A 27812-nucleotide genomic window follows, 5' to 3' on the forward strand; every position below is an offset into this window, starting at 1 on the left:
AAACTCCTTGAACTTAAAGAATAGAACTTCTCCTTTAATAAGTGTATCTTGCTGTTTTTTCAACCCACTTAGGTAACTGAATGCACCAGCTTTTAATGCTTACTCTATTGGAAAAAAAAACAGTTTATAAAAATCCTGCTTTAGCTTTAAACAAAGAAGAAAGTGCAGCTGTACATATTACTCAAGGCTGTAGTGGTCAAAAAATTACAAGGTGGGTGAGGTAAATATCTTTTACAAGACCAACTTCTGTTGGCCTACTTCTCACCAAGAGAAGTTGGTCCAGTAAAACACATTATTTCACCTACTTTGTCTCTCGAATATCCTGGGACTGACATATTTACAACAACATTGTGAAGAAATGTCCTTTTGACAACTGAAATTGACCTTTCAATGTACACAATATATATTAGTTAGCCTTACAGTTAGTTATCCAATTAAAAATATTACCAATCAATTTTTTGGTAAAACACTTTTCTGCCTTTCAAAAGTGCTATGTGGTAGAAATCTCAAGCATGACAGTTTAGAGACCTCTACAATTTTCCATTTTTAATTCTTTTAATTTTTTTTTAATTCAGCCCTTATAGCAATCTCACTTTCTTTTCCTATAATGCCTCTTTTTCAGCTGCTGTCATATCTGCCTCAGTCTCCCTTTTTGGCACTAAAACTGGTTTCCTATATTTCAAAAGCGAAGTTACTGTGTTAGTGTCGATGACTGAGTTAAAGATGGTCTGTCCTAGTGATTGAAGCAAGAATCTGGCCTACCAGTCAGCGATGAACCCAGAGAGGGCAGGGCCTGGGCAAAGTCAAGGGCTGTGGCTGGATTCAAGAAGCCAAAGCTGAAACCGAAGCATTAACTGGTGTCACAGTCAGAAGGAGGAGCCAGGGGACCAAGCCAGGTACAGGCTGGAGTAGGAGCAGGTACAGAGTGGGGCAGGAGCAAGGCCAGAGACAGCCTTGTAGGGACCGAACCAAGCATAGCTGCAGGCTAGGAATGCACTGAGCAGCCACTGGCAGCTGCTGCTGCTGCTGCTGCTGCTGAGCTTAAGTCTCAGCCTGCTAACTCCTTCAACCAATCAAGTGATGCAGTAAGACAACTTCTATCAAGGCCAGCTGCGCTCATCAGGTTGCCAAGAGACTGACTGCTGCAGGCTAGGCCTATAACTGTTAGCTTATACTTGGAACTACAGCCACTTCCAACACATTTAAGCCTCTATTAAGCATCAAAAATTTGTAATATAACAGTTCTTCATCTCTGATCTTGTCTGACCTCAAATACTTGGAATGTAACTATTACATGCATCTGATATGTGAATGAATTATCTACAACTGTTCTCTTTCATGCTTCTAACATCAAATATACTTTATTCTAAACCAGTAGTTCTCAAACTTTTTTTTGCGGACCACTTGAAAATTGCTGAGGTTCTTGGTAGACCACTTAATGATCTTTCCAAATGTTGTTTGTACTGTTAGCTAACTAGTGTAAAGCACTTTGGATAAAAGCACTATATAAAAAAATAATTAGTTTTTTTGTTCTACAAATAAAAGCACACAACTCATTTTAATATCAATAGTCTTACCTTTCTAATGTGATAGATATGTCTTCTCTCCCCTGCTGCAGCAGCCTCCGAGTTGGGGCTTGGAAGGAGGGGGGGTCTCTCCAGGCACCGCCCAGGCACACACCTTAGAGGGAACTATCTGCGGACCACCTGAGTAGAGGATGCGGACCACTGGTGGTCTATGGACCACAGTTTGAGAACCTCTGTTCTAGACCTTCCATAGGACTGTGGCAATGGGAAATGAGGGTCCAGAACTTGCTACTTACCAGGTTCATCCAATGGGAAAGCTATTAAGAACCAAAACTACATAATTATTCAACTGGCGGTTAAAATATTTGGGGTTAAGATAAAGATAGTCACATTAAAAAAGGAGGAAACAACTGAACATACACAAATTTGAACAGCTGGAAGCCAGAGGGGTCACTTCCCCACATACTGCTCTCAGTGGGATGGGAATCAATGAAAGAAGCTTTAGGAGTCAGGAAAAGCCTGGACAGCAATCGGTTGCTATCCTGTCTGGCAAAGTGGGGGGCAGGGAAGGAGGAGGAACTCTTTGTCTGCATTTCTGCAGAACAAGCCACAGGATCAACCCAAACATCATTAAACTACGTATTTTAAAGTAGTTACTTTGTCCGTAAAGTCGATCGAATGGGAGAGATTGAAATCAGTCAGTTGATTCCATTTTAATAAGTAAATAGAAATTGATGGCTTTACAGTAAAGTTTACTTCTGCCTCTTGCAACCTGTATAGAACCTATTAAATCTCTGGTTGGTAATACCTGAATTAATAATCAGAACATCTCGATCTTGAAATGCACCTCTCAGTGACTGTATAATATAGGTAGTGTTCCACATTTTCAGCTTTTACTGATTTTCACTGATAAATTACCAGGTTTTTTTTAGTAAATGAGTTAAGTTTTTACTGATTTTTACCCATTTATCAATCCACTCAGTATTTTTGGGGGTACTTATTTTTGTTAAACACTAAAGTTTAAGAACATAAGAACGGCCATACTGGGTCAGACTAATGATCCATCTAGCCCAGTATTCTGTCTTCCGACAGTGGCCAATGCAGGTTCCCCAGAGGGAATGAACACTATAGGTAATCATCAAGTGATCCATTCCCTGTCGCCCATTCCCAGCTTCTGGCAAACAGAGGCTAGGGACACCATCCCTGCCCATCCTAGCTAACAGACATTGATGGACCCTCCATGAACTTATCTAGTTCTTCTTTTAACCCTGTTTTAGTGTTTGTCTTCACAACATCCTCTGACAAAGAGTTCCACAAGTTGACTGTGCATTGTGTGAAGAAATACTTCCTTTTGTTTGTTTTAAACCCGCTGTCTATTAATTTCATTTGGTGACCCCTTGTTGTTGTGTTATAAGGAGGAGTAAATAACACTTCCTTATTTACTTTCTCCACACCAGTCATGATTTTATAGATCTCTATCATATCCCCCCTTAGTCATTTTTTTTCCAAGCTGAAAAGTCCCAGTTTTATTAACTCTCCTCATACGGAAGCCGTTCCATACCCCTAAAAATTTTTGTTGCCCTTTCTGAACCTTTTCCAGTTCAAATATAACTTTTTTGAGATGGGGCGAGCAGATCTGTATGCAGTATCCAAGATGTGGGCCTACCATGGATTTATATAGAGACAATATGATACTTTCCATCTTATCTGTCCCTTTCTTAATGATTCCCAACATTCTGTGTGCTTTCTTGACTGTCGCTGCACACTGCGTGGATGTTTTCAGAGAACTATCTACAATGACTCCAAGATCTCTTTCTTGAGTGGTAACAGCTAATTTAGACCCCAACATTTAATATGTATAGTTGGAATTATGTTTTTCAATGTGCACTCCTCTGCATTTATAAACATTGAATTTCATCTGCCATTTTGTTGTCCAGTCACCCAGTTTTGAGAGATCCTTTTGTAGCTCTTCACAGTCTTCCTGGGACTGAATTATCTTGAGTAGTTTTGTATCATCTGCAAATTTTGCCACCTCACTTTTTACCCCCTTTTCCAGATAATTTATTAATATGTTGAATAGGACTCGTCCCAGTACACACCCTTGAGGGACACCACTATTTACCTTTCTCCATTCTGAAAACTGACTATTTATTCCTACCCTTTGTTTCTGATCTTTTAACCAGTTACCAATCCATGAGAGGACGTTCCCTCTTATCTATGGCAGCTTACATTGCTTGGTGAGGGACCTTGTCAAAGGCTTTCTGAAAATCTAAGTACACTATATACACTGGATCCCCCTTCTCCAACATGCTTGTTGACCCCCCTGCTGCCTGACTACTTCTGTGTGTCCATTTAGTATGGCACTGAATTTAAAGATTCAATCCTCCACAGATAAAGATATGTATTGTGCTCTATTCACCTGGTTACTTCCTTTAGTGCCAATCTCCTCACGGGTTTGGATCGACAGGCCTGGGTTCTTCTGGATCCCTACACAGCCAGTCCTGCCCTTTCTGTGGCTGTCTCCAGACTTCCCCCAAAATGGCTTTTCCCCCCTCCAAGGCTCCTGGGGAGGGCATCTCACTTCCTACTGGTCAGGCTAGCTCTTCTTCCTGAGTTTTCCCTTATCAGTCACTTCCTCTGCCCCCTCCTCTGAGCAGGCACGCCTGTGATCCTTCGCCAACCAACAGGGGCACCTCTTGTCTACATAGTCTCTCTCCTCTCCCCTCCTCCTCTGGGTTGCGTAGCAGACTCCGCGTCTGCCCTTGGATTTCCCTTCCTATCGGAGACAGTGTGTGGCTCGCTGAACACCAGCACACAGAGCCCCAGGAACCCTGGTAAACTCCTTGGGGGTTACGGATAGATAAAGCAAAAAAGGTAAACTTGGGACAAAAATGCAAATCTATGCCTGAATATCAACAAGGAAATCAGTGCTTAGACATTTTCAAGAAAAATAAAGACGAGAATGAAGAGGATGCATTGAGCTGCCAGTACTGCAGCACTGTGGTCGGTGCTTATGCTGACAGAATAAAGGAGAACGTTGAAAGTCAGTGACAGAAGAAGCTTAAAGAAGTGACCTTCAGGATAAACAGTCAATATCAGGAGCTTCCACCAGGGCTTTAATGGAAGTGAGGACACAGCTCGATTGTGTTAATGAATTTGTGTGTGCTCTTTGTTTCGCTGGACAATCACTATTAATCACAGAGGGGCTTATTGGTGACTTTGTGCATAATATTGTCCAGCAGCAAAAATACTTCCTAATGCAGACAACCTCACTCAGAAGATGCTTTAGTATCTAAACTGATGGAACGAATTAATGGAAATGTGGTATCTAGTCTGATTTTTGACAAGGCTCCTGATGCTTGCACCATCCGATTCTTGGCTTTTTTTTTTTTAAATTTCAAAGTGAATAAATCCTCATTGTTTTCTGCTGATGTGACATTCATCCCCTCAGCTGACAGCTCCTTTATCGATGCAGGAATAACTGACATGTGCGAGATATACCAACTAATTTGGGGAAATGTGGCCACAACTAATACAGATTCTGCTTCCTACAAGGCTAAGTTTGCATGCATAAACTCAATCAGAAACCAGAGCTGATATTTATTACCTGTCCTGCTCATCTGATTAACATTACACTGTCAGCAGCTACTGCTACAGAAGAAATGAAAGACAGGAAATCTTGCATCATTGGATTCTGGGCCATTTTCAAGAACGTGAACAAACTGAAGGCTTTGTTTTACACAGTGCGAGACAAGTGCAGAGCCAGCTGCCAATTAAAGTATCCCTGTTGTGCCACGTCGGTGGATGAGCTTATATTTCACTGCCTGTCATATAAATAGTGTGTGGACTGTGCTAATGTGTCTCCTAGATCATCCTGAGTTTGTTAGTAGTAAAGCAGAAACACTCAAGAGACTAGAAAATAACCAAAATGACAGCTGGATTAGGCACACCAAGCTAATCATAGAATCATAGAACTGGAGGGACCTCGAGAGATCATCTAGTCCAGTCCCCTGCACGCAAGGCAGGACTAAGTATTATCTAGACCATCCCTGACAGGTGTTTGTCAAAGTCTGCTCTTAAAAACCCCCAATGATGGAAATCCACAACCTCCCTACGCAATTTATTCCAGTGCTTAACACTCTGACAGTTAGGAAGTTTTTCCAAATGTCCAGCCTAAACCACCCTAGCTGCAATTTAAGCCCATTGCTTCTTGTCCTATCCTCAGAGGTTAAGAAGAACAATTTTTCTCCTTCCTTCTTGTAACAACCTTTTATGTACTTGAAAATTGTTATTATGTCCCCTCTCAGTCTTCTCTTTTCCAGACTAAACAAACCCAATTTTTTCCAATCTTCCCTCATAGGTCATGTTTTCTAGACCTTTAATCATTGTTGCTGCTCTTCCCTGGACTTTCTCCAATTTGTCCACATCTTTCCTGAAATGTGGTGCCCAGAATTGGACACAATACTCCAGTTGAGGCCTAATCAGTGCAGAATAGAGCGGAAGGATTACTTCTTGCTTACAATACTCCTGCTAATACATCCCAGAATGATGTTTGCTTTTTTTGCAACAGCGTTGCATCATATTTAGCTTGTGATCCACTATGACCTCCAGATCTCTTTCTACAGTACTCCTTCCTAGACAGTCATTTCCCATTTGGTATGTGTGCAACTGATTGTTCCTTCCTAAGTGGAGTACTTTCCATTTGTCCCTATTGAATTTCATTCTATTTACTTCAGACCATTTGTCCAGTTTTTCCAGATCATTTTGAATTTTAATCCTGTCCTCCAAAGCACTTTCAACCCCTCCCAGCTTGGTATCGTCCGCAAACTTTATAAGCCTACTCTCTATGCCAGTATCTAAATCATTGATGAAGATATTGAACAGAACCGGACCCAGACCCGATCCCTGCGGGACCCCACTCCCTTCCAGCGCGACTGTGAACCACTGATAATTATTCTCTGGGGAACGATCTTCCAACCAGTTATGCACCCACCTTATAGTAGTTACTTCTAGGTCAGAAGTGGGCAAACTTTTTGGCTCAAGGGCCACATCTGGGTATGAAAATTGTATGGTGGGCCATGAATGCTCAAGAAATTGGGGATTGGGATGTGTGGGGGGGTGAGGGTCTGGAGTGGAGCCAAAAATGAGCAGTGCTGGCGGGGGCTCCAGGCTCAGACAGAGGGTTGGGATGTGTGTGGGGTTGAGGGGGTGCGGGCTCTGGGGTGGGGCTGGGTATAAAGGGTTGGGTGTGCAGGAGGGTGCTCCGGGCTGGCACTGAGGGTTTAGGAGGGTGGGAGGGGGATCAGGGCTGATGCAGAGGGTTGGGGCGGGGTAGGGGGCCAGGGATGCAGGCTCCAGGCAGCGCTTACCGCAAGCAGCTTCTAGAAGCAGCAGCATGCCCCCCCCCCGGCTCCTACACAGGCGCGGCCAGGCGATTCTGCATGCTGACGTGTCCACAGGTGCCGTCTCTGCAGCTCACATTAGCCTGGGTTCCCAGCCAATGGGAGCTGCAGGGGCAGCACTTGAGGCGGGGCAGCATGTGAAGCCCCCTGGCTGCCCTACATGTAGCAGCCAGAGGGGGGACACGCCACTGCTTGCGGGAGGCGTGCGGACCCGGAGCGGGGCAAGCCTCAAACCCCGCTCCCTGGCTGCAGGTCGAGGGCCAGATTAAAACGTCTGATGGGCCGGATATGGCCTCAGGCTGTAGTTTGCCCACTCCTGATCTAGGTCGTATTTCCCTAGTTTGTTTATGAGAAGGTCATGCGAGACAGGATCAAAAGCCTTAATAAAGTCAAGATATACCACATCTACCGCTTCCCCCCCATCCACAAGGCTTGTTACCCTGGCAAAGAAAACGATCAGGTTGGTTTGACATGTTTTGTTCTTGACAAATCCATGCTGTTATTTATCACCTTATTATCTTCTAGGTGTTTGCTTTTGATTGCTTAATTATTTGCTCCATTATCTTTCAGGGTACAGAAGTTAAAGTGACTGGTCAGTAATTCCCCAGGTTGTCCTTATTTCGCTTTTTATAGATGGGCACTATATTTGCCCTTTTCCAGTCTTCTGGAATGTCTCCCGTCTTCCATGACTTTTCAAATGTTCATTATTGAAAACTTGACACACAGAAAACAATGGCATTTTTTCTGACTACTGCCAACATGTTTGCCAATACAGATTTTACTGGATTCTGACTACCATAATATCAACTGAATTAAGCAAAAAACATGCAAGGAAAGATATATATCAAGAAAACCCAGGTGTTTCTTCAAATCTTTCCAACTCTGGAACACAAGAAAACCAAAAGGGCATTCAAAACCTTCAACCCCGAAGTGTTTGGTTTTGAAGATTCTTCTTGGACTGTCATTCAGGTGTTGTACCCTTTTCGCAAGGTGAATTTTGCAGCTGACTATAACTGTTATGCTAGAGTGTTTCAAGCATTTGCCACTAAAGATTAACTTTCAAATCTGAAAGGGGAATTTATTACTTATATTAACTTTCCTAACCCTGACAATGTGAAACGGGATGTGCTGGCTTTTTGGACAGCTATCAAGACACACTTCCCAACTTCAGCAAAGTAGCACTGAGCTATAAGTGTACCCCTAAATCTACTGATGCAGAACACATATTTTCAAAGTTGGACTACCTCCAAGAGAGCAGGAGGCTCAAAATGAGTGAGGATATTTTAAAGAAGATTATGCGAGCGTACATAAACCAGGCTTTCTGGAAAAACTACTAGCTCCAAGAGAGACAAAATATATCTTTGTACATTAAAAAAAGTTTCAAATATACTGTAGTAAAATGCATATATTACTAAAGTTTTTTGTTTTTCTTTTCCCCCTGATTTATTTTTATTTTTAACCTGATTTCATTCTGGCTTTCGTGTTTATTTTCCAAACTCTGAAAAATTCCCAGATTGTTTTTTTAATAAATAAAAACAGAAAATGCAGACCACTATATATAGTAATAACCCTGTACTAATGTTAGCACTGAGAAATAAAGTAATAACTTAAACATGACTCCCATTGTCAGACTAACAACATTCTTGCATCTTACCAAAGTGACCACAGTTTATTTAAACATTTGATTCAGTCACTGAAAGGGCTTTGCATAGGGGAAATAGCCAGGAAAGTGGTGCAACAGAATCCTCTTTCCCACCCAAATCCTGAGGAAGGATGAAGAGCACTTATTCAGACTGTAGTTACTATTACAACACTCTCGGCGCCTATCATATGCAGAATTTCGGGTGAGTAAATTCTCACTGTTGCTTAATCTATGGGCTATGCCTCTGCCAGTCCTCCAGTCTGCTCATATTTCCACTTCTACCTCAGATAACTGCTTATAGCATTGCTCCTAATTCAAGGTTTGTACACTCATCCCAGCAAGGAACTTCATGATTTTTCCCTACTGTGGTTTAGGCCTTGAAAGCTCAATATTGCAAGGTGCTGAGCACTCTTCAAGTGCTGAGCGCTCTCAAGTTCTACTTCGGTGGAGCTGAAGGCATCCAAGACTTTGCAGAGGTTATCAGCAACTTGGAGGACTGATCCTTGAACTCCAGTAGTGGATAAGTCGTGGCCTCTGTACAGTATAATTATATGTAATACTGAAATAAAATATTTTAAACAGTCATCCAAAAGGAAGATTAAGTTTCTATACAACCTTCTGAATTTTCTCTACATCTATTGCCAAGGCAACAAATTCTTATACTGTTACTTATTCAAAGATAGTGTACTAGGGCTGTCAATTAATCGCAGTTAACTCATGCAATTAACTAAAAAAAAATTAATCGTAATTAAAAAAATTTAATTGCAATTAATTGCAATGTTAAATAATAGAATACCAATTGAAACTTATTAAATATTTTTGTATGTTTTGCTACATTTTCAAATGTATTGATTTCAGTTACATCACATAATACAAAGTGTACAGTGCACACTATGATTTTTAGAGTGCAAATATTTGTAATAAAAAAATAATATAAACAAAAAAAGTGTTTTTCAATTCACCTCATACAAGTACTGCAGTGCAATCTCCTTATCGTGAAAGTGCAACTTACAAATGTAGATTTTTTTTGGTTACATAACTGCCCTCAAAAACAAAACAATGTAAAATTTTAGAACCTACAAGACCACTCAATCCTACTACTTTTTCAGCCAATCGCTAAGAGAAGCAAATTTGTTTACATGTGCTGGAGATAATGCTGCACTCTTCTTATTTACAATGTCATCTGAAAGTGAGAACAGGCATTCGCATGACACTGTTGTAGCTGGCGTTCCCAGATGCACTAAAGATTTATATTCCTCTTCATGCTTCAGCCATCATTCCAGAGGACGTGCTTCCATGCTGATGACGCTTGTTAAATAAATAATGCGTTAACTAAAGTTGTGACTGAACTCCTTGGGGGAAAATTCATAGATACTAAGGTCAGAAGGGACCATTCTGATCATCTAGTCCGACCTCCTGCACAGTGCAGGCCACAGAATCTCACCCACCCACTCCTATGAAAAACCTCACCCATGTCTGAGCTATTGAAGTCCTTAAATCATGGTTTAAAGACTTCAAGGAGCAGAGAAGCCTCCCTCAAGTCAACCATGCCCCATGCTACAGAGGAAGGTGAAAAACCTCCAGGACCTCTCCAATCTGCCCTGGAGGAAAATTCCTTCCCGACCCCAAATATGGCGATCAGCTAAACCCTGAGCATATGGCCAAGATTCACCAGCCACATACTGCATAAAATTCTTTCCTGGGTAACTCAGATCCCATCCATCTAATATCCCATCTCAGGGGATTTGACCTATTTACCCTGAATATTTAAAGATCAATTACTTACCAAAATCCCATTATCCCATCATACCATCTCCTCCATAAACTTATCAAGTAGAATCTTAAAACCAGATAGATCTTTTGCCCCCACTGCTTCCCTTGGAAGGCTATTCCAAAACTTCACTCCTCTGATGGTTAAAAACCTTCGTCTGATTTCAAGTCTAAACTTCCTGGTGGCCAGTTTATACCCATTTGTTCTTGTGTCCACATTGGTGCTGAGCTTAAATAATTCCTCTCCCTCTCCTATATTTATCCCTCTGATATATTTATAGAGAGCAATCATATCTCCCCTCAACCTTCTTTTAGTTAGGCTAAACAAGCCAAGCTCCTTAAGTCTCCTTTCATAAGACAAGTTTTCCATTCCTTGGATCATCCTAGTAGCCCTTCTCTGTACCTGCTCCAGCTTGAATTCATCCTTTTTAAACATGGGAGACCAGAACTGCACACAGTATTCTAGGTGAGGTCTCACCAGTGCCTTGTATAACGGTACTAAAACCTCCTTATCCCTACTGGAAATGCCTCTCCTGATGCATCCCAAAACCGCATTAGCTTTTTTCACAGCCATATCACATTGGCAGCTCATAGTCATCCTATGATCAACCAATACTCCAAGGTCCTTCTCCTCTTCCGTTACTTCTAATTGATGCGTCCCCAACTTATAACTAAAATTCTTGTTATTAATCCCTAAATGCATAACCTTACACTTCTCACTATTAAATTTCATCCTATTACTATTACTCAAGTTTACAAGGTCATTCAGATCCTCCTGTATAATATCCCGATCCTTCTCCGAATTGGCGAAATTGTACATCTCCTGCTCTGTTTACCTTCATTCTGCCATATATTTCATGTTCTATCAGTCTCAGATGATGACCCAGCACATTTTGTTTGTTTTAAGAACACTTTCACTGTAAACACTTTGACAAAATGCAAAGAAGATACCAATGTGAAATTTCTAAAGAGAACTACAGCACTCGACCCAAGATTTAAGAATCTGAAGTGCCTTCCAAAAGCTGAGAGGGATGCTTTCAAAAGTCTTAAAAGAGCAACACTCTGATGCGAAAACTACAGATCCCTAACCACCAAAAAAGAAAATCAATCTTCTGCAGGTGGCATCTGATTCAGATTATGAAAATGAACACGTGTCGGTCCGCACTGTTTAGGATCATTATCGAGCAGAACCCATCATCAGCATGGACGCATGTCTGCTGGAATGGTGGATGAAGCATCGAGGGACATAATCTTTAGAGCATCTGGCATGTAAATAACTTGTGGTGCTGGCTACAACATGCCATGCAAATGCCTGTTCTCACTTTCAGCTGATATTGTAAACAAGAAGCAGGCAGCATTATCTTCTGCAAATGTAAACAAATCTGTTTTTGTCAGCGATTGGCTGAACAAGAAGTAGGACTAATTGTACTTGTAGGCTCTAAAGTGTGACATTGTAGAAAACATCTAAAAATATTTAAATAAATGGTATTCTATTATTGTTTAACAGCGGGATTAATTGCGATTAATTTTTTTAATCTCTTGACAGCCCTATAATGTACATAAAGAAAGAAAAGGATTTCTAAGGTAAAAAATTATTTTGCATACTCTAACTCATTGTAACTTCTCATTCTAAAAGGCAGGTAATAAATTATTTGATTTTTAAAAAGATGATCTTTAATAGTATATTACTTGCTTACATAACATTGTTTCCTATGAAGATCTGAAGGTCTGGGAAACACACAGCTGGCTCACTAAATTCAAAACAATGAATCCAAAAGTGAAGATTTAAGGAAGGAGAATGATAATTATAACATGAAAATAACATGATTCATAATGTCAGTCTAAAAATATATTAAATAATAATACCTTGCTCTTAATCAGCACCTTGCATTCAAGTACCTCAGGGGGCTTTGCAAACATGAACTAATTAAGCAATACAACATCACTGTTTGGAGAGAGTAAGATCATTCCACCACTGAAATGCACCCACCTCAGGGATAGAAGCAGGGCCGTCCCTAGCAATTCTGGGGCGCTACACAGCTCCCCCGCAGAGTATGTGTATGGGGTTCCAGGCCTCCGCAGGAGGGAGAGCGGGGGGACTGGCCCCAGGCCTCGGGGGGGGGCTCTGCAGGGGGGCAGGGCTGGCTTGCGGGGGCAGGGAGAACCACCCCACAGCACTCACCGGCGGCACGGCTGAAGCTGGGTCACTGCACTCCCACCACTGGTGAGTACGGGCCCAGCCCAGCTGCCAAGCTCAGAGGAATGGCGGAGGCCCTGTGGGAAGAGCCAGAGCAGGGGCTGGAGCACCACGCAGCTGCTCAGGGCACCACGAAATTTCCTGGTGCCCTACGCAGCTGCATGCTTTGCGTATGGGTAAGGACGGCCCTGGATAGAGGGCAGCAGATATTTGCTTACAATTAACAGTAACACTACACAGTTGTTTAGTTCAAGGAGCAAGAGTACAAAGAGTGAACAATATTGTACCCTGCTGGAATTGCAGGGGGGCGGATTTTAAGTAGATAGAGTATGAGTTTAGTTACCCAAGTCAAAATTCAACCAGCATACTGGAGGTAAGTGGAGCTGTTACAAAATGTGTTTAAAGGTTTCATGACACAAGTGAACAGGATCTCAGATATATATCATTTCCTCAGTTTTACATCACCAGAAACAGTGTTATTAATTGAGTATTGACTCTAAGGGAAAGCGATTCCTACTGTATAACCAATACCACCTCCAGCAGTAATTGCTTAGGCCTTCCTTCAAAGATTGCTATTTAACACTGAGCTAGTATTATCTACTTAATTTGTAAAATCTGACATAATTACAATACATCATGCTGGGTTTGCTACAGAGCATTAAATCATTTAGGCACTTGTCATAAATATAAAGGGAAGGGTAACCACCTTTCTGTATGCAGAACTATAAAATCCCTCCTGGCCAGAGGCAAAACCCTTTCACCTGTAAAGGGTTAAGAAGCTAAGATAACCTCGCTGGCACCTGACCAAAATGGCCAATGAGGAGACAAGTTACTTTCAAAGCTGGATCGGGGGGGTGGAGGGGACAAAGGATCTGTCTGTCTATGTGATGTTTTTGCTGGGAACAGATCAGGAATGCTCTTCAGAACTCCTGTAAATAGTTAGTAAGCAATCTAGCTAGAAATGCATTAGATTTTCTTTTGTTAAATGGCTGGTAAAATAGGTTGTGCTGAATGGAATGTATATTCCTATTTTTGTGTCTTTTTGTAACTTAAGGTTTTGCCTAGATGGATTCTCTATGTTTTGAATCTGATTACCCTGTAAGGTATTTACCATCCTGATTTTACAGAGGTGATTCTTTTACTTTTTCTTTAATTAAAATTCTTCTTTTAAGATCCTGATTGCTTTTTCATTGTTCTTAAGATCCAAGGGTTTGGGTCTGTATTCACCTATGCAAATTGGTGAGGATTTTTATCAAGACTTCCCCAGGAAAGTGGTGTAGGGCTTGGGGGGATATTTTGGGGGAAAGATGTTTCCAAGTGGGTTCTTTCCCTGTTCTTTGTTTAACACTCTTGGTGGTGGCAGCATAGGGTTCAAGGACAAGGCAAAGTTTGTACCATGAGGAAGTTTTTAACTTAAGCTGGTAAGAATAAGCTTAGGGGTTCTTTCATGCAGGTCCCCACATCTGTACCCTAGAGTTCAGAGTAGGGAAGGAACGTTGACAGAAAGGTAGTTACCCTTCCCTTTATATTTATGGCAGCACTGATTTAGGAAAACAATTCTATTTAGGAAGGGAACTTAAGCAATTGCTTAAAGTCCCACTGAAGTTACTGGGACTTACACACATACTTAAGTGCTTTTTCTAACTGGGACTTTAGAATGCTCCTTTCGAGCTCTGGTAGATAGTTCTTTACAATTTCAAAGTGAATAAGATTTTTAAAGTAATGAAAAATAACACTAGCTCAATGAAATCAATATGCAAACCACAATACTGGCTGCCAGGGACCAAGCTACTATACCTGTTGTATTTTATGCTATGTTAGATAGGGGATATTAGAGGCTCACTGCTACTTGGTTACTCCTTCATATCGTCTGAAAAATCTCCAATTCTGTCTGAAAGCAGTGCAGATACAGTAGACTGCAGCGTTGGAAGATAAAATGAATGTGTGATGGGATGTACAGGCCCCGCATTGGACAAGAAGGGGTTAAACCCATATTATGGGTGGAGGAAGCCATGTCCTGTCACCACTGTTGGGCATACTCCAACTGGACCCACAGTATAAAAGAAAGCAGCCCATCTCAGTCAGGGTTGACCGCTGAGGAGAGAGGACACATATTGCAGGTTCCCTCCCGGGAGCTGCTGGAGTTCCAGATTGTGGAGGCCAAGAATGCCAAGATCCAGGTAGATACCCAGCTGCCCACTCCAGCCCAAGGACAGACAGAGTCATTGGGAGCTTTGCAAGCCGATGACCCCAGACCCAGGAGACTTGTGTACAGCAACTCTAGAAAAGTGGCTTGGAAGTAACCTAGAGGAACTAGATATTGATCTGGTTGTGGAACCGGGACAAAGGCAGCGTGTTTTGGATAGATCCCTGCTGACATAGTGATGAATCCATTCACCGCTATCAAGGCTCCGGATTGGAACCCAGTGAGTTGGGAGGACCTGGGTCTCCCTACCCCAGCCACCAGCCACCCTTTGGTGGAAAGCCATTTCCCCACTGGCCACTAGGCCACACAGCCCTGATTAAGAGGGAAGCCATATTGACTCTGACCACCAGTCAGTCTTTTTAGGCCTTAATATTGCTTCTCTGACAGTTAAACTCATTTTAGCATTCAAAGGTGTTACTGCAAAAGGACATCCGCCATCCAGGTGAACACATTATATTTTTGAGTGGAAAGAGACAAGAAATCACCTTGAACCTATAATTTTATGTAAGTAGCATTTTGGTCACTCTTTCTTCTGTCACTAGATGTACCAGAAGTGCCACCAAGGCTGAAGAGAGTAAAAGAGGCAATCAGAGACAAAAAATACATCCTTTAAAAACCTAGTGAGGAAACTGAAATGAGCATAAACTCTGGCAAGTCAAGTGTAAAAGTATAATTAGGCAGGTTAAAAAAAGAATTTGAAGAGGAACTCACAAAAAAGACACAAAAAAATTATTTGCTGTTAGTTTAAGTACATCAAAAGCACAAAGCCTTCCAAACAATCAGTGGGGCCACTGGACAATCCAGGTGCTAAAAGGAACACTCAAAAAAGGCAAGGTCATTGTGGAGAAGATAAATTAATACTTAGCATTGGTCTTCACTGCAGAGGATGTGAGGGAGATTCCCATGCCTGAGCTATTCCTTTTAGGTGACAGATCTGAGGCACAGGCCTAGATTGAGGTGTCAGAGGAGATTTTGAAACTAATTACTGTTTAATTTATTCATAAGTCACCAGGACCAGATGGTATTCACCCCAAAATTCTGAAAGAACTCAAATGTGAAATTGCAGAACTACTAACTGTGGTATGTAACCTATTACTTAAATCAGGCTCTGTACCAGATGACTGGGGAATAGCTAATGTAATGTTGCTTTTTAAAAAAGGCTGAAGAGGTGATCCTGGCAATCACCATGCAAGGTGAGCCTACCTTTAATACCAGGAAAATTGGTTGAAATAATATAAAGAACAGAATTATCAGACATGTAGATAAATATGATTTGTTGGAGAAGAGTCAACATAGCTTTTGTACAGGGAAATCATGTCCCACCAATCTATTACAATTCTTTGAGGGTGTCAACAAACATATGGACAAAGATGTTCTAGAACATACAGTGTACTTTGACTTTCAGAAAGCCTTTGACAAGGTCCCTCACCAAAGGCTTTTAAACAAAGTAGGCAGTCATGGGATACAAGAGAAGGTCCTCTCATGGATCAATAACTGGTTAAAAGATAGGAAACAAAGGATTGAAATAAATGGTCAGTTTTCACAGTGGGAAGAGATAAATAGCAGTGCTGTTCAACAAAATATTCACACATGATCTGGAAAAAGGGGTAAGCAGTGAGGTAGCAACGTTTGCAGGTGATACAAAATTACTCAAGAAAGTTAAATCCAAAGCTGACCCTGCAAAGAGTTACAAAGGGATCTCACAAACCTGGGTGACTGGGCAACAAAATGGCAGATAAAATTCAATGTTGATAAATGCTAAGTAACGCACATTGGGAAACATAATCCCAACAACACATACAAAATGAGGGGTCTACATTTGCTGTTACCACTCAAGAAAGATCTTAGAGTCTTTGTGGATAGTTTTCTGAAAATATCCACTCAATGTGCAGTGGCAGCCAAAAAAGCGAACAGAATGTTGGGAATCATTAAGAAAGGGATAGATAATAAGACAGAAAATATCATAATGTCACTATATAAATCCATCGTATGACCACATCTTGAATACTGCATGCAGTTCTGGTAGCCCCATCTAAAGAAAAATACATTAGAATTGGAAAAAGTACAGAGAAGGGCTGCAAAAATTACTACAGGTATGGAATAGCTTCCATACAAGGAGTTATTAAAAAGATTGGTTTCAGAGTAGCAGCCGTGTTAGTCTGTATTCGCAAAAAGAAAAGGAGTACTTGTGGCACCTTAGAGACTAACAAATTTATTTGAGCATAAGCTTTCGTGAGCTACAGCTCACTTCATCGGATGCATTTCCGATGAATGCATCCGATGAAGTGAGCTGTAGCTCACGAAAGCTTATGCTCTAATAAATTTGTTAGTCTCTAAGGTGCCACAAGTACTCCTTTTCTTTTTATTAAAAAGATTGGGACTGCTCAGTTTGGAAAAGAGATGACAAAGAGGGATATGCTAGAGTTTATAAAATCATGAATGGCATGGAGAAAGTGAATAGGCAAGTGTTATTTGCCACTTCACATAACTCAGAAATCAGGGCCGAATGGGCCAAATTTTTGAGAGTGGTGTTGTGACATTACGGCCTGGTACATGGGATCATAGCACTACTCAGTCAAATTTGGTCCATCCAGCTCTCCATCATCATGACGGATGGGCAGCGGGGTCAAACCCGAATGGCACAGCAACCTTGTGCAGCAGGCTGCAAAGCCTGGAGTGGGTAGCCAAGCCTAGCCAGTCTTGCGGGACCAGAGCTGCCATTGTGGAGTAAGTGCAGGGTGGGCTCTGCAACCCCCTAGGATGTCCACCACCCAGCCCAGGGGCAGGACTGAATCCTCCCCACCCACCCATCCCAGCTTCCCACCCAACCTTTTGACACATTCTGGTGATCCAAATTTGGGTTGCGACCCAGAGATTGAGAAAACCTGATCTAGTTCACCTTACTCTTAAGGTGCATACTTTCTTTTCTTCCCCACCTCATATAGATGTTGAAATCCAGGGGTTTTCAACCTGTGGTCCGCAGACCCCTGGAAGTCAACAGACTATGTCTAAGATTTCCAAAAAATTTTAGGGGTCTGCAAATGAAAAAAGGTTGAAAACCACTGTTCTGAGCTGCTTAAAATCGAGAAAGCTAAATTCACAAAAAATATTACAGTAATTTAGAATGCCAAGTCTGATTAAAGATGATTGAAGAATGAGCACAGCAGTAAATACCAATTTAACAGCACATGGACCAGCTGCTCTTTGTATCACATTTGTGCACAGCCATTCTTTACAATGAATGTCTGTACTAACCAGCTTGCATTCCAAAGACACTTCAGTATCTAAACACGATCATCATCATTATATAGTTATACCAGGTCTCCTGCCTGTCCTCTGACAAAGTGCTTCTTGGATCTGTTTGGAGGATGCTAATGTTAAATGATACTTCAAAGTGCCCAGACATGGGAGTGAAAGCCTTTGTAATACCAGAGAGCCAGAGGCAGAAGAGCTTTGCAAATGTACTCTAACACCATGCATTTTTTTAATTCAGTAATGCTGTTGTGATAAGTGGGCCTACAAATTTACCCTAATTGTGAGTTCAACTTTAACAAGTGAGTGAAGGTTCATAAAATGCACAATAATCTATAACAAATATTGATGGGAAAAGGTACGAAAGGGAGGCAGAAAGACTGAATTAGTCCAAACAAAAAGGCCTACTGATATAACTCAAGGAGTGAGTTGATATAATTCTTGATAAAAAAGAAAAGCATAGAATCAGAAATCGATCAACCAAAATGGGTGCATCGGAAACTATGCCTAATTGATGGACAAAATAGTGGGATAGACTATTCTGCCCAGCACTCCCTTTGTCTATCCTTAAAGCAAAAGATTTCAGGAGGAAAATGGGATACTGGAGCAAACTGCACCATCATTGCTGCCCTCTCCATTGTCTCCGAGAACCCTAAGCCATTGTCCAACTGATCCTGAGAGATGTCCTGTCCAGACTGGGCCAGAGAAATTGACCCAGATGACACTGCCACCTCAAACCAGCTTCAGCTGACTCCCAACCACCACCTAGGATGAAAGTGGACTGGACTTTAACAGCAGCAGCAGCTCGAGCCCATCTCAACTAATATCTTCTCTTTTCCTCAAAAGGGCAGTTAGTACCATCTTTGATATCAACTAAGAGACTGTCCCTCAAGGGAGTTTTCTCTTCTAAAAACCCTCTCCTAGCTAAAGAAAAAAGGAATAAGGGGCGTTGCTAAAATGAGAGCCTCATTTAATACTTTACATTTCAAATATTTTCACTGTTTTCCCTCTTCTTTATCTTTAATGAAAGGTTAAAAGGATTTTTGATGGTGTGTTTGCCGTGGTACTAAGCAGGCTGAGGTCTCTATATACCAAACCCTGAGCCTTGTTTAACGCTGTTTAATGTTAGACAGTGACTGGGTTATGCTAACACCTTTGGCCCATATATTCCATCTAAATTAATAGAATGCCCACCCACCACCTTCCCATTTTGGAACAACAGCTACTTCAGGCCTAAAAGCCGGAGCATGAATGGCAGGAACCAGTTAGCCACAACAGGTTTTTACTTATTTTTAACTCACTTTAACAGCACACTGTAGAAATTCATGGAGTAATTCACCACAAAAAAGATAATATCATAAAACAAGGTACTGTCAGGATAATCAGCAAATCAAATAATGCAACTGAGTGAACAGTTTCAGTTGCTTTGTAGTGAACAAAAACACATGAGCGTACACAGTGTCAGCCAAGGTCAGGTGACTGACTATGGACAGCACAAGGTAGAAAAGATCTGTACTTTTTGAAAGATACTTCCTTCATTCCAACAAGCCTTGACTGCAAGAAGAAAAAAAGCAGCTCTAAATTATCTGAAGATATTGGAAGTGAATTAGACATCTAACTCTTGGGTTTACTCTTAAGGTTTGAGCCTCAGACCTGTCTCTCCCTCTCCAGGAAGGTTAAACCCCTCCCTCCCCCACTCCCCAAATCTGTGGACTAACATGTTCTAATAGTTAAGGCCCATGTGCAAACAGAAGCTAGTAAGTCTATGTGCGTAAGGTACTTCCACATAAAAATACCCATATTTATAAACATCTATCAACTCTGTCTGCAAAAATCTGCTTTTGTTTTTTCAGATGCAACAAGCCTCAAGTTTGGGAAAATTTGACCCTATACTTGAAGCATCCTAAATATTTTCCTTTGCATCTGACCCAATACTCTCCTTTGAAAACCATATTTTTTTGTCCTAGTCTGTAGTTTTCTTCATACCATATTAATGAACAGGACAACCAGGCAAAAAGGGAGGAATGGGCAGGAATCAGGAATGTTAAGACTGTTAGGAACACACCCACGGTCAGCAAAAAGTACTTGAAATAAGCAATAGAAAAATCCAGCAGAATCTGTTATCATACAATAGGCATATTTTCCAAACCGGTAATCTTATATGCAAGCAATATTATTTGCAAAACCAGCACTTTAGAACTGCTCTTGCTCTGAAATAAAAAAAATGTACCCAAATAGTTTACACTAACAGGAAAAAAAAATGAGGAATCTCACTTGTTTCCCTACCCCACACATATGCTTTATGATCTTCTGAAAACAGAATATTTTCTTGCTTGAGCAAGAAAACAACAGGAGTCATGTATTTGCTTTATTGGCCATCAAATTATCCTCTCTATTACTTGCTGAAATAGCCTAAATCTTGCTTTTATCTGTGCAAAGAGAAGAAATCTACTTTCTACATCTCCAATATGAAACAAAAATGAAACATGTGCACATCATCGTAGGTTCTAGTCATTTAATCAAAACTTTTACTTCTTGCTGATAGAGTGAGGGACATCATACTCTCTACACAATGAGCCAACTAACTTCTCAGCTAGTATAAGTCCATGTAGCTTCTATGCTAATTTATACTATCTGAGAATCAGAATCTGAATGCCAATAAGAAAAAAGACAAACACCTACAAGATCTCTATCAAGCATGTTTACAACTACAATACCCATCTGCTGAAGTGAAGAAACAGATTGACAGAGCCAGAAGATTACCCAGAAGTCACTTCCTACAGGACAGGCCCAACAAAGAAAATAACAGAATGGCACTAGCCATCACCTTCAGCCCTCAACTAAAACCACTCTAATGCATCATCAAGGATCTACAACCTATCCTGAAGGACGACCCATCACTCTCACAGATCTTGGGAGACAGGCCAGTCCTTGCTTACAGACAGCCCCCCAACCTGAAGCAAATACTCACCAGCAACCACACACCACACAACAGAATCACTAACCCAGGAACCTATCCTTGCAACAAAGCCTGTTGCCAACTCTGTCCAGATATCTATTCAGGGGACACCATCATAGGGCCTAATCACATCAGCCACACTGTCAGAGTCTCGTTCACCTGCACATCTACCAATGTGATATATGCCATCATGTGCCAGCAATGCCCCTCTGCCATGTCCATTGGTCAAACTTGACAGTCTCTACGTAAAAGAATAAATGGACGCAAATCAGACGTCACGAATTATAACATTCAAAAACCAGTTGGAGAACACTTCAATCTTTCTGGTCACTCGATTACAGACCTAAGAGTGGCTATTCTTCAACAAAAAAAACTTCAAAAACAGACTCCAGCGAGAGACTGCTGAATTGGAATTAATTTGCAAACTGGATACAGTTAACTTAGGCTTGAATAAAGACTGGGAGTGGATGGGTCATTACACAAAGTAAAACTATTTCCCCGTGTTTATTTCCCCCACCCTCACTGATCCTCAGACATTCTTGTCAACTGCTAGAAATGGCCCGCCTTGATTATCACTACAAAAGGTTGTCTTCTCTCCCCACCCCTCACTCTCCTGCTGATAATAGCTCATCTTAAGTGATCACCCTCCTTACAGTGTGTATGGTAACACCCATTATTTCATGTTCTCTGTGTATCTGTGTATATAAATCTCCCCACTGTATTTTCCCACTGAATGCATCCGATGAAGTAAGCTGTAGCTCATGAAAGCTTATGCTCAAATAAATTTGTTAGTCTCTAAGGTGCCACAAGTACCCCATTTCTTTTTGCGAATACAGACTTACACGGCTGCTACTCTGATTCCCAATAATTGTTTATAAACTGGGGAACAAGATGTATTATTTTTTGCTTTTGTGCAGTCACCTAGCTATCTACCTCCACATGCAGTGGGTGGACCTGATGTTTCCTGCACCCAAACTTGTTGAAGTGTCCTATGAATAAGGCTTACCTTCTCCCCTTCAGTAGTTAATGTTCCACTACTGGTTCAGTTTCAAGACAAGTGTCCACATTAAAACACTTCAATGATTACACATTTATAATGGTTTACTACTTTATATGAAGCATTTTCCATGGTCCTGGGCCATTTTTTTCCCCCTTTATTTAACGCATTGTTAAGTAGTATATGTTACTCATTTTTGCAAGCATTTGGGAAAGAGGTATCTTATGTACTGTGGCCAGGATAGATTTGCATAGATGACTAACCAGATATGCAAGGAGAATTTCTGAGCCTAAGGGTTTTCAAAAAGTGAGCCGATTGCAAAGTGGCCCTGTGTTCTAGGAAGAGGGTGCACATTTTGGGGCAATGCAGCATGATCATCCATGGGGACAGTTTCCTCACAGAGATTTTCACATTTGGGAGATTATATCAAGCATGAAAATATTATGTCAGTGCAGGGCAGTGGCTAGGCACTGGACCATTATTCTTGGTGCCAGATCAGTAAAACAGAAGCTGTACTTGAGAAAAATGCAAAAATTAGCAGTGGGCACATTCCTACAATTGATATTACCTGGGTACAAAGTAAAAGAAGACATTGTAAATTCTACAGCATCCATCAATGAAGCGGGTTATTTAGTCACAAAATATACCCATAGACCCAGAGCACCACCAAACTAATCCAACATCAACACACCAAGGACAAAAAAAAAAATCTCCTTAAGTCTTTCTGAATATCCTCATTACATGCACAAACATTAGTCTGAGTGCATTTAGATGACCACACAACTCTGTGCCTGTGCACGTAACCATGAATGGATTTTCAGAACAGTTAGATACTTAAAATGACATCTGAAATTTCTTAACAAAAACTATTCACTGATATCTACACACAATTACCAATTTAGGTGCAGAGTGCTTGGGTTTTGAAATCCAGCTATATATGCATATCCATTTTCATTGGTGTACTATAAAATAATTTATGTTCTGTTTTTTTCCCTTTTGAGATATACCTCGTATAGAAGAAATTTAGACTCCTGGTTTGTTTTTTGGGCACATTTAAGTCAAAGTGACTAAAGGTAAAGACAAAGACACTAACAACTTTGAAAGCAAAAAATTAGTTCTTACCCACAAGATCCCAAACACAGCAGATAATGTGATTATTTCCCTAAGTAAAGAGAATAGGATGTTCATAAATTCAATGGCAGTTTAGTTCACAATGACAAGAATTTTCGAGTCTCCGCTACCTAATTTAGTCACTTCGGTATACCTTTTGCACCCCCTATACATGGAATTCACCCCCTCACTCAGCAGCTGTCATTCAGAATGCCCTCAGATATCTGAGTTAAAACCAAACCTTTATACTATATTCATTTCTTGGTGTTTATTTTTATGAGAGTTAAGGGCCTAATCCTCAGAGTGAGCAGTAGTAAATTAAAATGGCCAAAATGTGGCTTAGCCCATATTAATAACAGAAACACTGACTGGCTGTTAAATTTACTGGTGTATGCAAACATTCAGATTTCTATTTCCCCTATTTCTAGTTAGAATCAAAATTTGATTTTCTAAATCAATGATACAATCATACTAATTAACCATTTGAAGAGGCTTCAAAATATTTTTAAAATATCCTTCTCCTATCCAGCATAAGAGGGGAGAGGATTTTGTTTCGATCCCAGGCTCAATGAGCATCTATTCCAATTATTCTTTGTACATAGTTGGTTGGAAAAGGAAGGCTTTTCTTGTGTCTTTCTGCAAAATCCTTTTTCACAAGCTTGGCAATATCTTCCATTTCTTAGTGGTAGACAGGTTTGCATTATAATATTTGAAAATGCTCTATGGTATACACACAGAGAATACCATATGGGACTTGAGAATCTGACTGACTGAAATGCTGGGAATGATATCAAAGAAACAGATGCTGTAGGTTTATAATTTACTGAGATATTATGAATATATAGCTATACCACATTAATAGCTTTTTATACATCTGGTAGTCTTGTATGTTTGACATCATATTATAGCCTTGAGCTGGCTCCATCTTCTGAATTTTGTTACTGTCTTAAAACACATACTATGGCTAATTAATCTGCATGTTTTGACCTCAGACGTGAACTGCTTCATATATTCAATCTATAAATGTGGAAGGAAAAAGCAATTCCTTTTATTTTCTCAATTACTTTACAAGATCCTATGAGTAAAAAGTTCTTGTCACAGCAGTATCTTTGACTGTATCTGCTATGGATATTTCTATTAATCAGTCATCATGGTTTTTATAATGTTCACAGTTAAGACATATACATCCCTTGAACAGTAACAAGTGAGAATCCATAATCACATTTTAGAATGTGGTGACGGTCACATGTCTACAAATTTTTGTCAGTTAATCACTGATGAGGAGCCTGCAAATGATCATGCTGTAAATGATGAGGCTGTTCATTATCCCTCATACATAGGTCGCATTGAAATGATGATGATCACAGTACATGCTCCTCAGATGTCTGACCCAAAGTCCACTGAAATCTCTATTAAGTTCCTAGTTAAGGTGACATGATGTTCAAATGCATAGAATGGATAGACTAATAATCTCTCCTAGTTTCCTTTCTCTCTCTCTTTTTCAACCTATACACATGCTTTCTGTTTATGTAAGTCTATTGTCCTGTATGTTTTCAGTTAGTCACAAATGTTTTCAGGAGGGTCTACAAGCTGATTTTTTAAAAATGAAAGGGTTGAATTTTTCAACATACCAGATTAAAATCTTCAGTCAGTGGGTATAAGAGATATGTGGCTGGCATTTATCTGAAATGATAATATAGAGGGAAGGTTGTGGATTGCGGAGCAGTTTGATAATATAAGATTGGATTCTACTCCAACTAGTGAAGGGATTTTATCCATTCTTTGCCCAAGGGGTTTGCAACTTCCCGGTATTTTTGGACCTCTGCTTGTTTTGGGCATCTCAGAAAGAACTAGTAGCCTAATTTGCTCCACCCCAAAATCTTCACCTCTCTCTCAGTTCTACCTTTTGTGACATATTGGATTGCTGTAACATGCTCTCCACAGGGTTTCCCATGAAGACCACTTGGAGACTACAGCAGAGGTAAAATGCAGCTGCTTCTCTAAAGTGAGGCTAGTCACAGGCAACACATCACATCAGCTCTCCAAGATTTGCACTGACTCATTATTAGTTTCTGACTGAAATTCAAAGTATTGATTGCAATCTAAAGTCCTATTCAGTCTGAGTCCTGGATATGAGAGGTGTCGCCAAATGTACTACAACAGCCTTTGAGACCAGCTTTAAATATAATATATATATTTAAATATAATCCACAGCTTTAAATATCCAGGGGCTGGTGGAAGTGTTCCTCAGTGGAAGATTTTCAACTATGGAATTTCTTCCACGGCTAGTCCAAGACCAGAGTTTGCTGACCTTTAACAAAGTATGCAAGAAATCTCCCAGCTGTTGCCTGAGGGGATAAAGTTAGTAGGTCAGCAATTAGTTTGTTTTGGGGAAATCATCTGTTTCTATTAATTATAATACAATTAAAATTATAGAAAAAATGTTTTTAAAGGTTTTGTTTTTACAAACCCACCCACCCATTTCCTTTCAGTTTTGTAACATTTTATAAATTAAAGCACAAACATAACACATATCCTCTGCCATTAATTGTCTGCTTCCCTACACACCCATTCAGCCAAAATGGTAGCTTTACCTGCTTCTAAGACTACCTATGGTCCAGTACATCAATAAAGATTTCATTTGGAGGATATTTTTCCCCTTATGACTACAAAGAGGAGTTAGAGGCCATGATCCTATCAATATTTATTTTAGTAAAACAAAGCTGCTAATTGCATTACTGACATTGAAAATATGTAAACCGAAGTAAAAAAATGAAGAGCTAAATTAAGTCAAGAAGGTGGCTGCTCCTAAAAGGGTGCACAAATAGGAGTGAATGCACCTGCTCACAAGCACCAAAATCCTGGTTTTTGAGAGACACTCCACCAGGGGCCAGGAGGACCAGGGCAGAGACTCCCTACATTCACTGGGTGGAGAGCAGCTAGCACTGAGTAGGAGGAAGTCCACTAGCAGGGAGATGTAAACAAACTCTTCCTGGACCAATAAAGGCATTTTGTGTATGTTCTCGGTTTGGGGCCTAGGTTTGTAATCAGAACATCACAGTTTAATAAAGGACACTCGAGCAACAGTTCCTAAATGATAATCATCCATACCCCATCCAAAAAGAGCATCTCCAGGTCATGGAGTCCCATGACAAGTTTGACTGAAAACACAGGCACAGAACGCAGAGATGGCCAAAGGGCAAAGAAGAGAAGGATTGTCTTCTGGTTACAGGACTGGACTAGGATTCAGAAGATCTGAGCTCACCTCTGGCTCTCTCAAACTTGCTGTGGGACTGTAAGCCAAAACTTGTCCCCTTTATTGCTTCTTGATTACGTATGAAGCAATCTTTTAAAAAGTCGTTTTTTCTTCTACTTTTTTTAATCTTAACTTGCTTGCTTTTACTGGAAGATTCCCTAAAGGTGTGGGAGCTTTCACCCTCAATTGAAAAAAAAAAACAGGTTTGAATCTTTCAGAGAGCTTCAAGTGTCTGTCAGGTGTTTGAAGTAAGTCATTATCATCACAAAACTTGTAATAAGTCTTAGAGGGACAAAGCCTCCTTGCAGATCGAATGCCACTGAATTTATGTCTAGCTAAGTCTTTAAGGTGACTAGCTGGATATTCAGTTTATGTCCATGAAAGACAATCTTATTGCATCACCAAAACTTTTGGTGACCACAGGATCATCGGTCATGTAGCGGCATCCCTTCGTAAACATGCTTCGTAATTTGTTCGTGTTCCATGCTAATAATATGTCCATACCAAGAAATCACCAAAACCAAAACAGTACTGATGGAGTTGCTGGGTTCAGCTGTGAATATCCTCATTTCTGATCTGAATTAAACAGGTATTAACAAAAAAACCATACACAAAAGATATCACAAAGAGTTCTAAACAGCATGATTCAATAATTCTTCCTCTTTTCTCAACTGCTCAGGTTCTATTGACTTAACTCCCCTGATGTCATAATCTCAATACCTGTCCAGTCCTCTGAAAAGTCCTCCAAGAAAAAGAGTCAAGATTTTATATGTTTAAAAAGCCAGCAGATATTTTTTTTAAAATCTTAATACTTATAGTGCCATCTGAATGCTTCAAAGATAAAACAGGAACTTATTTTTTTTAAACTTTGCCGTTCATCTTCATAGAGTTATATATTCCGACTAAGAAAATAGTACAATAAGATAACCTCTGTATTAATGGCATAAAATTTGGAAAATATTCCCTAAATTTATATCTGGTTTATATTTTGACAGTAAAATAAATTGTACTTTATGCAGCTATAAATTTTAATTTGGTCTGTCAATTAATCGCAGTTAACTCACACGATTAACTCAAAAAAGTTAATCGCAATTTAAAAAATTAATCATTAATCTGAGTTTAATCGCACTGCTAAGAATACCAATTGAAATTTATTAAATATTTTTGAATGTTTTTCTACATTTTCAAATATATTGATTTCAATTACAAATCAGAACACAATGTGTACAGTGCTCACAATGATTTTTAGAGTGCAAATATTTGTAATAAAAATAATATAAACAAAAAAAAGTGTTTTTCAATTCACCTCATACAAGTACTGCAGTGCAATCTCTATCATGAAAGTGCAACTTACAAATGTAGATTTTTTTCTGTTATATAACTGCACTCAAAAATAAAACAATGTAAATCTTTAGAGCCTACAAGTCCATTTAATCCTACTTCTTGTTCAGCCAATCACTAAGACAAACAAGTTTGTTTACATTTATGGGAGATA

At 40.2% G+C, this 27812-nt stretch overlaps 1 protein-coding gene across 6 annotated transcripts in view; it reads right to left on the minus strand.

Moving 5' to 3' along the window:
- Positions 1–27812, minus strand: part of DTWD2 (DTW domain containing 2) — a 176769-nt gene that overhangs the window by 42009 nt on the left and 106948 nt on the right. Inside the window, exon 5 of one of the 6 annotated variants that reach the window (XM_043514705.1) lies at positions 24088–25409. The exons of the other annotated variants lie outside the window; for them this stretch is intronic. Coding sequence (XP_043370640.1) covers positions 25347–25409 — 63 coding nt within the window. The 3' untranslated portion in view covers positions 24088–25346. Of the gene's footprint in view, positions 1–24087; positions 25410–27812 lie in introns of those variants that run through there. 6 annotated transcript variants of the gene reach the window in all.

The sequence above is a fragment of the Dermochelys coriacea genome, chromosome 5 (genome assembly GCF_009764565.3).
Source record: "Dermochelys coriacea isolate rDerCor1 chromosome 5, rDerCor1.pri.v4, whole genome shotgun sequence".
Taxonomy (NCBI): Eukaryota; Metazoa; Chordata; order Testudines; family Dermochelyidae; genus Dermochelys; species Dermochelys coriacea.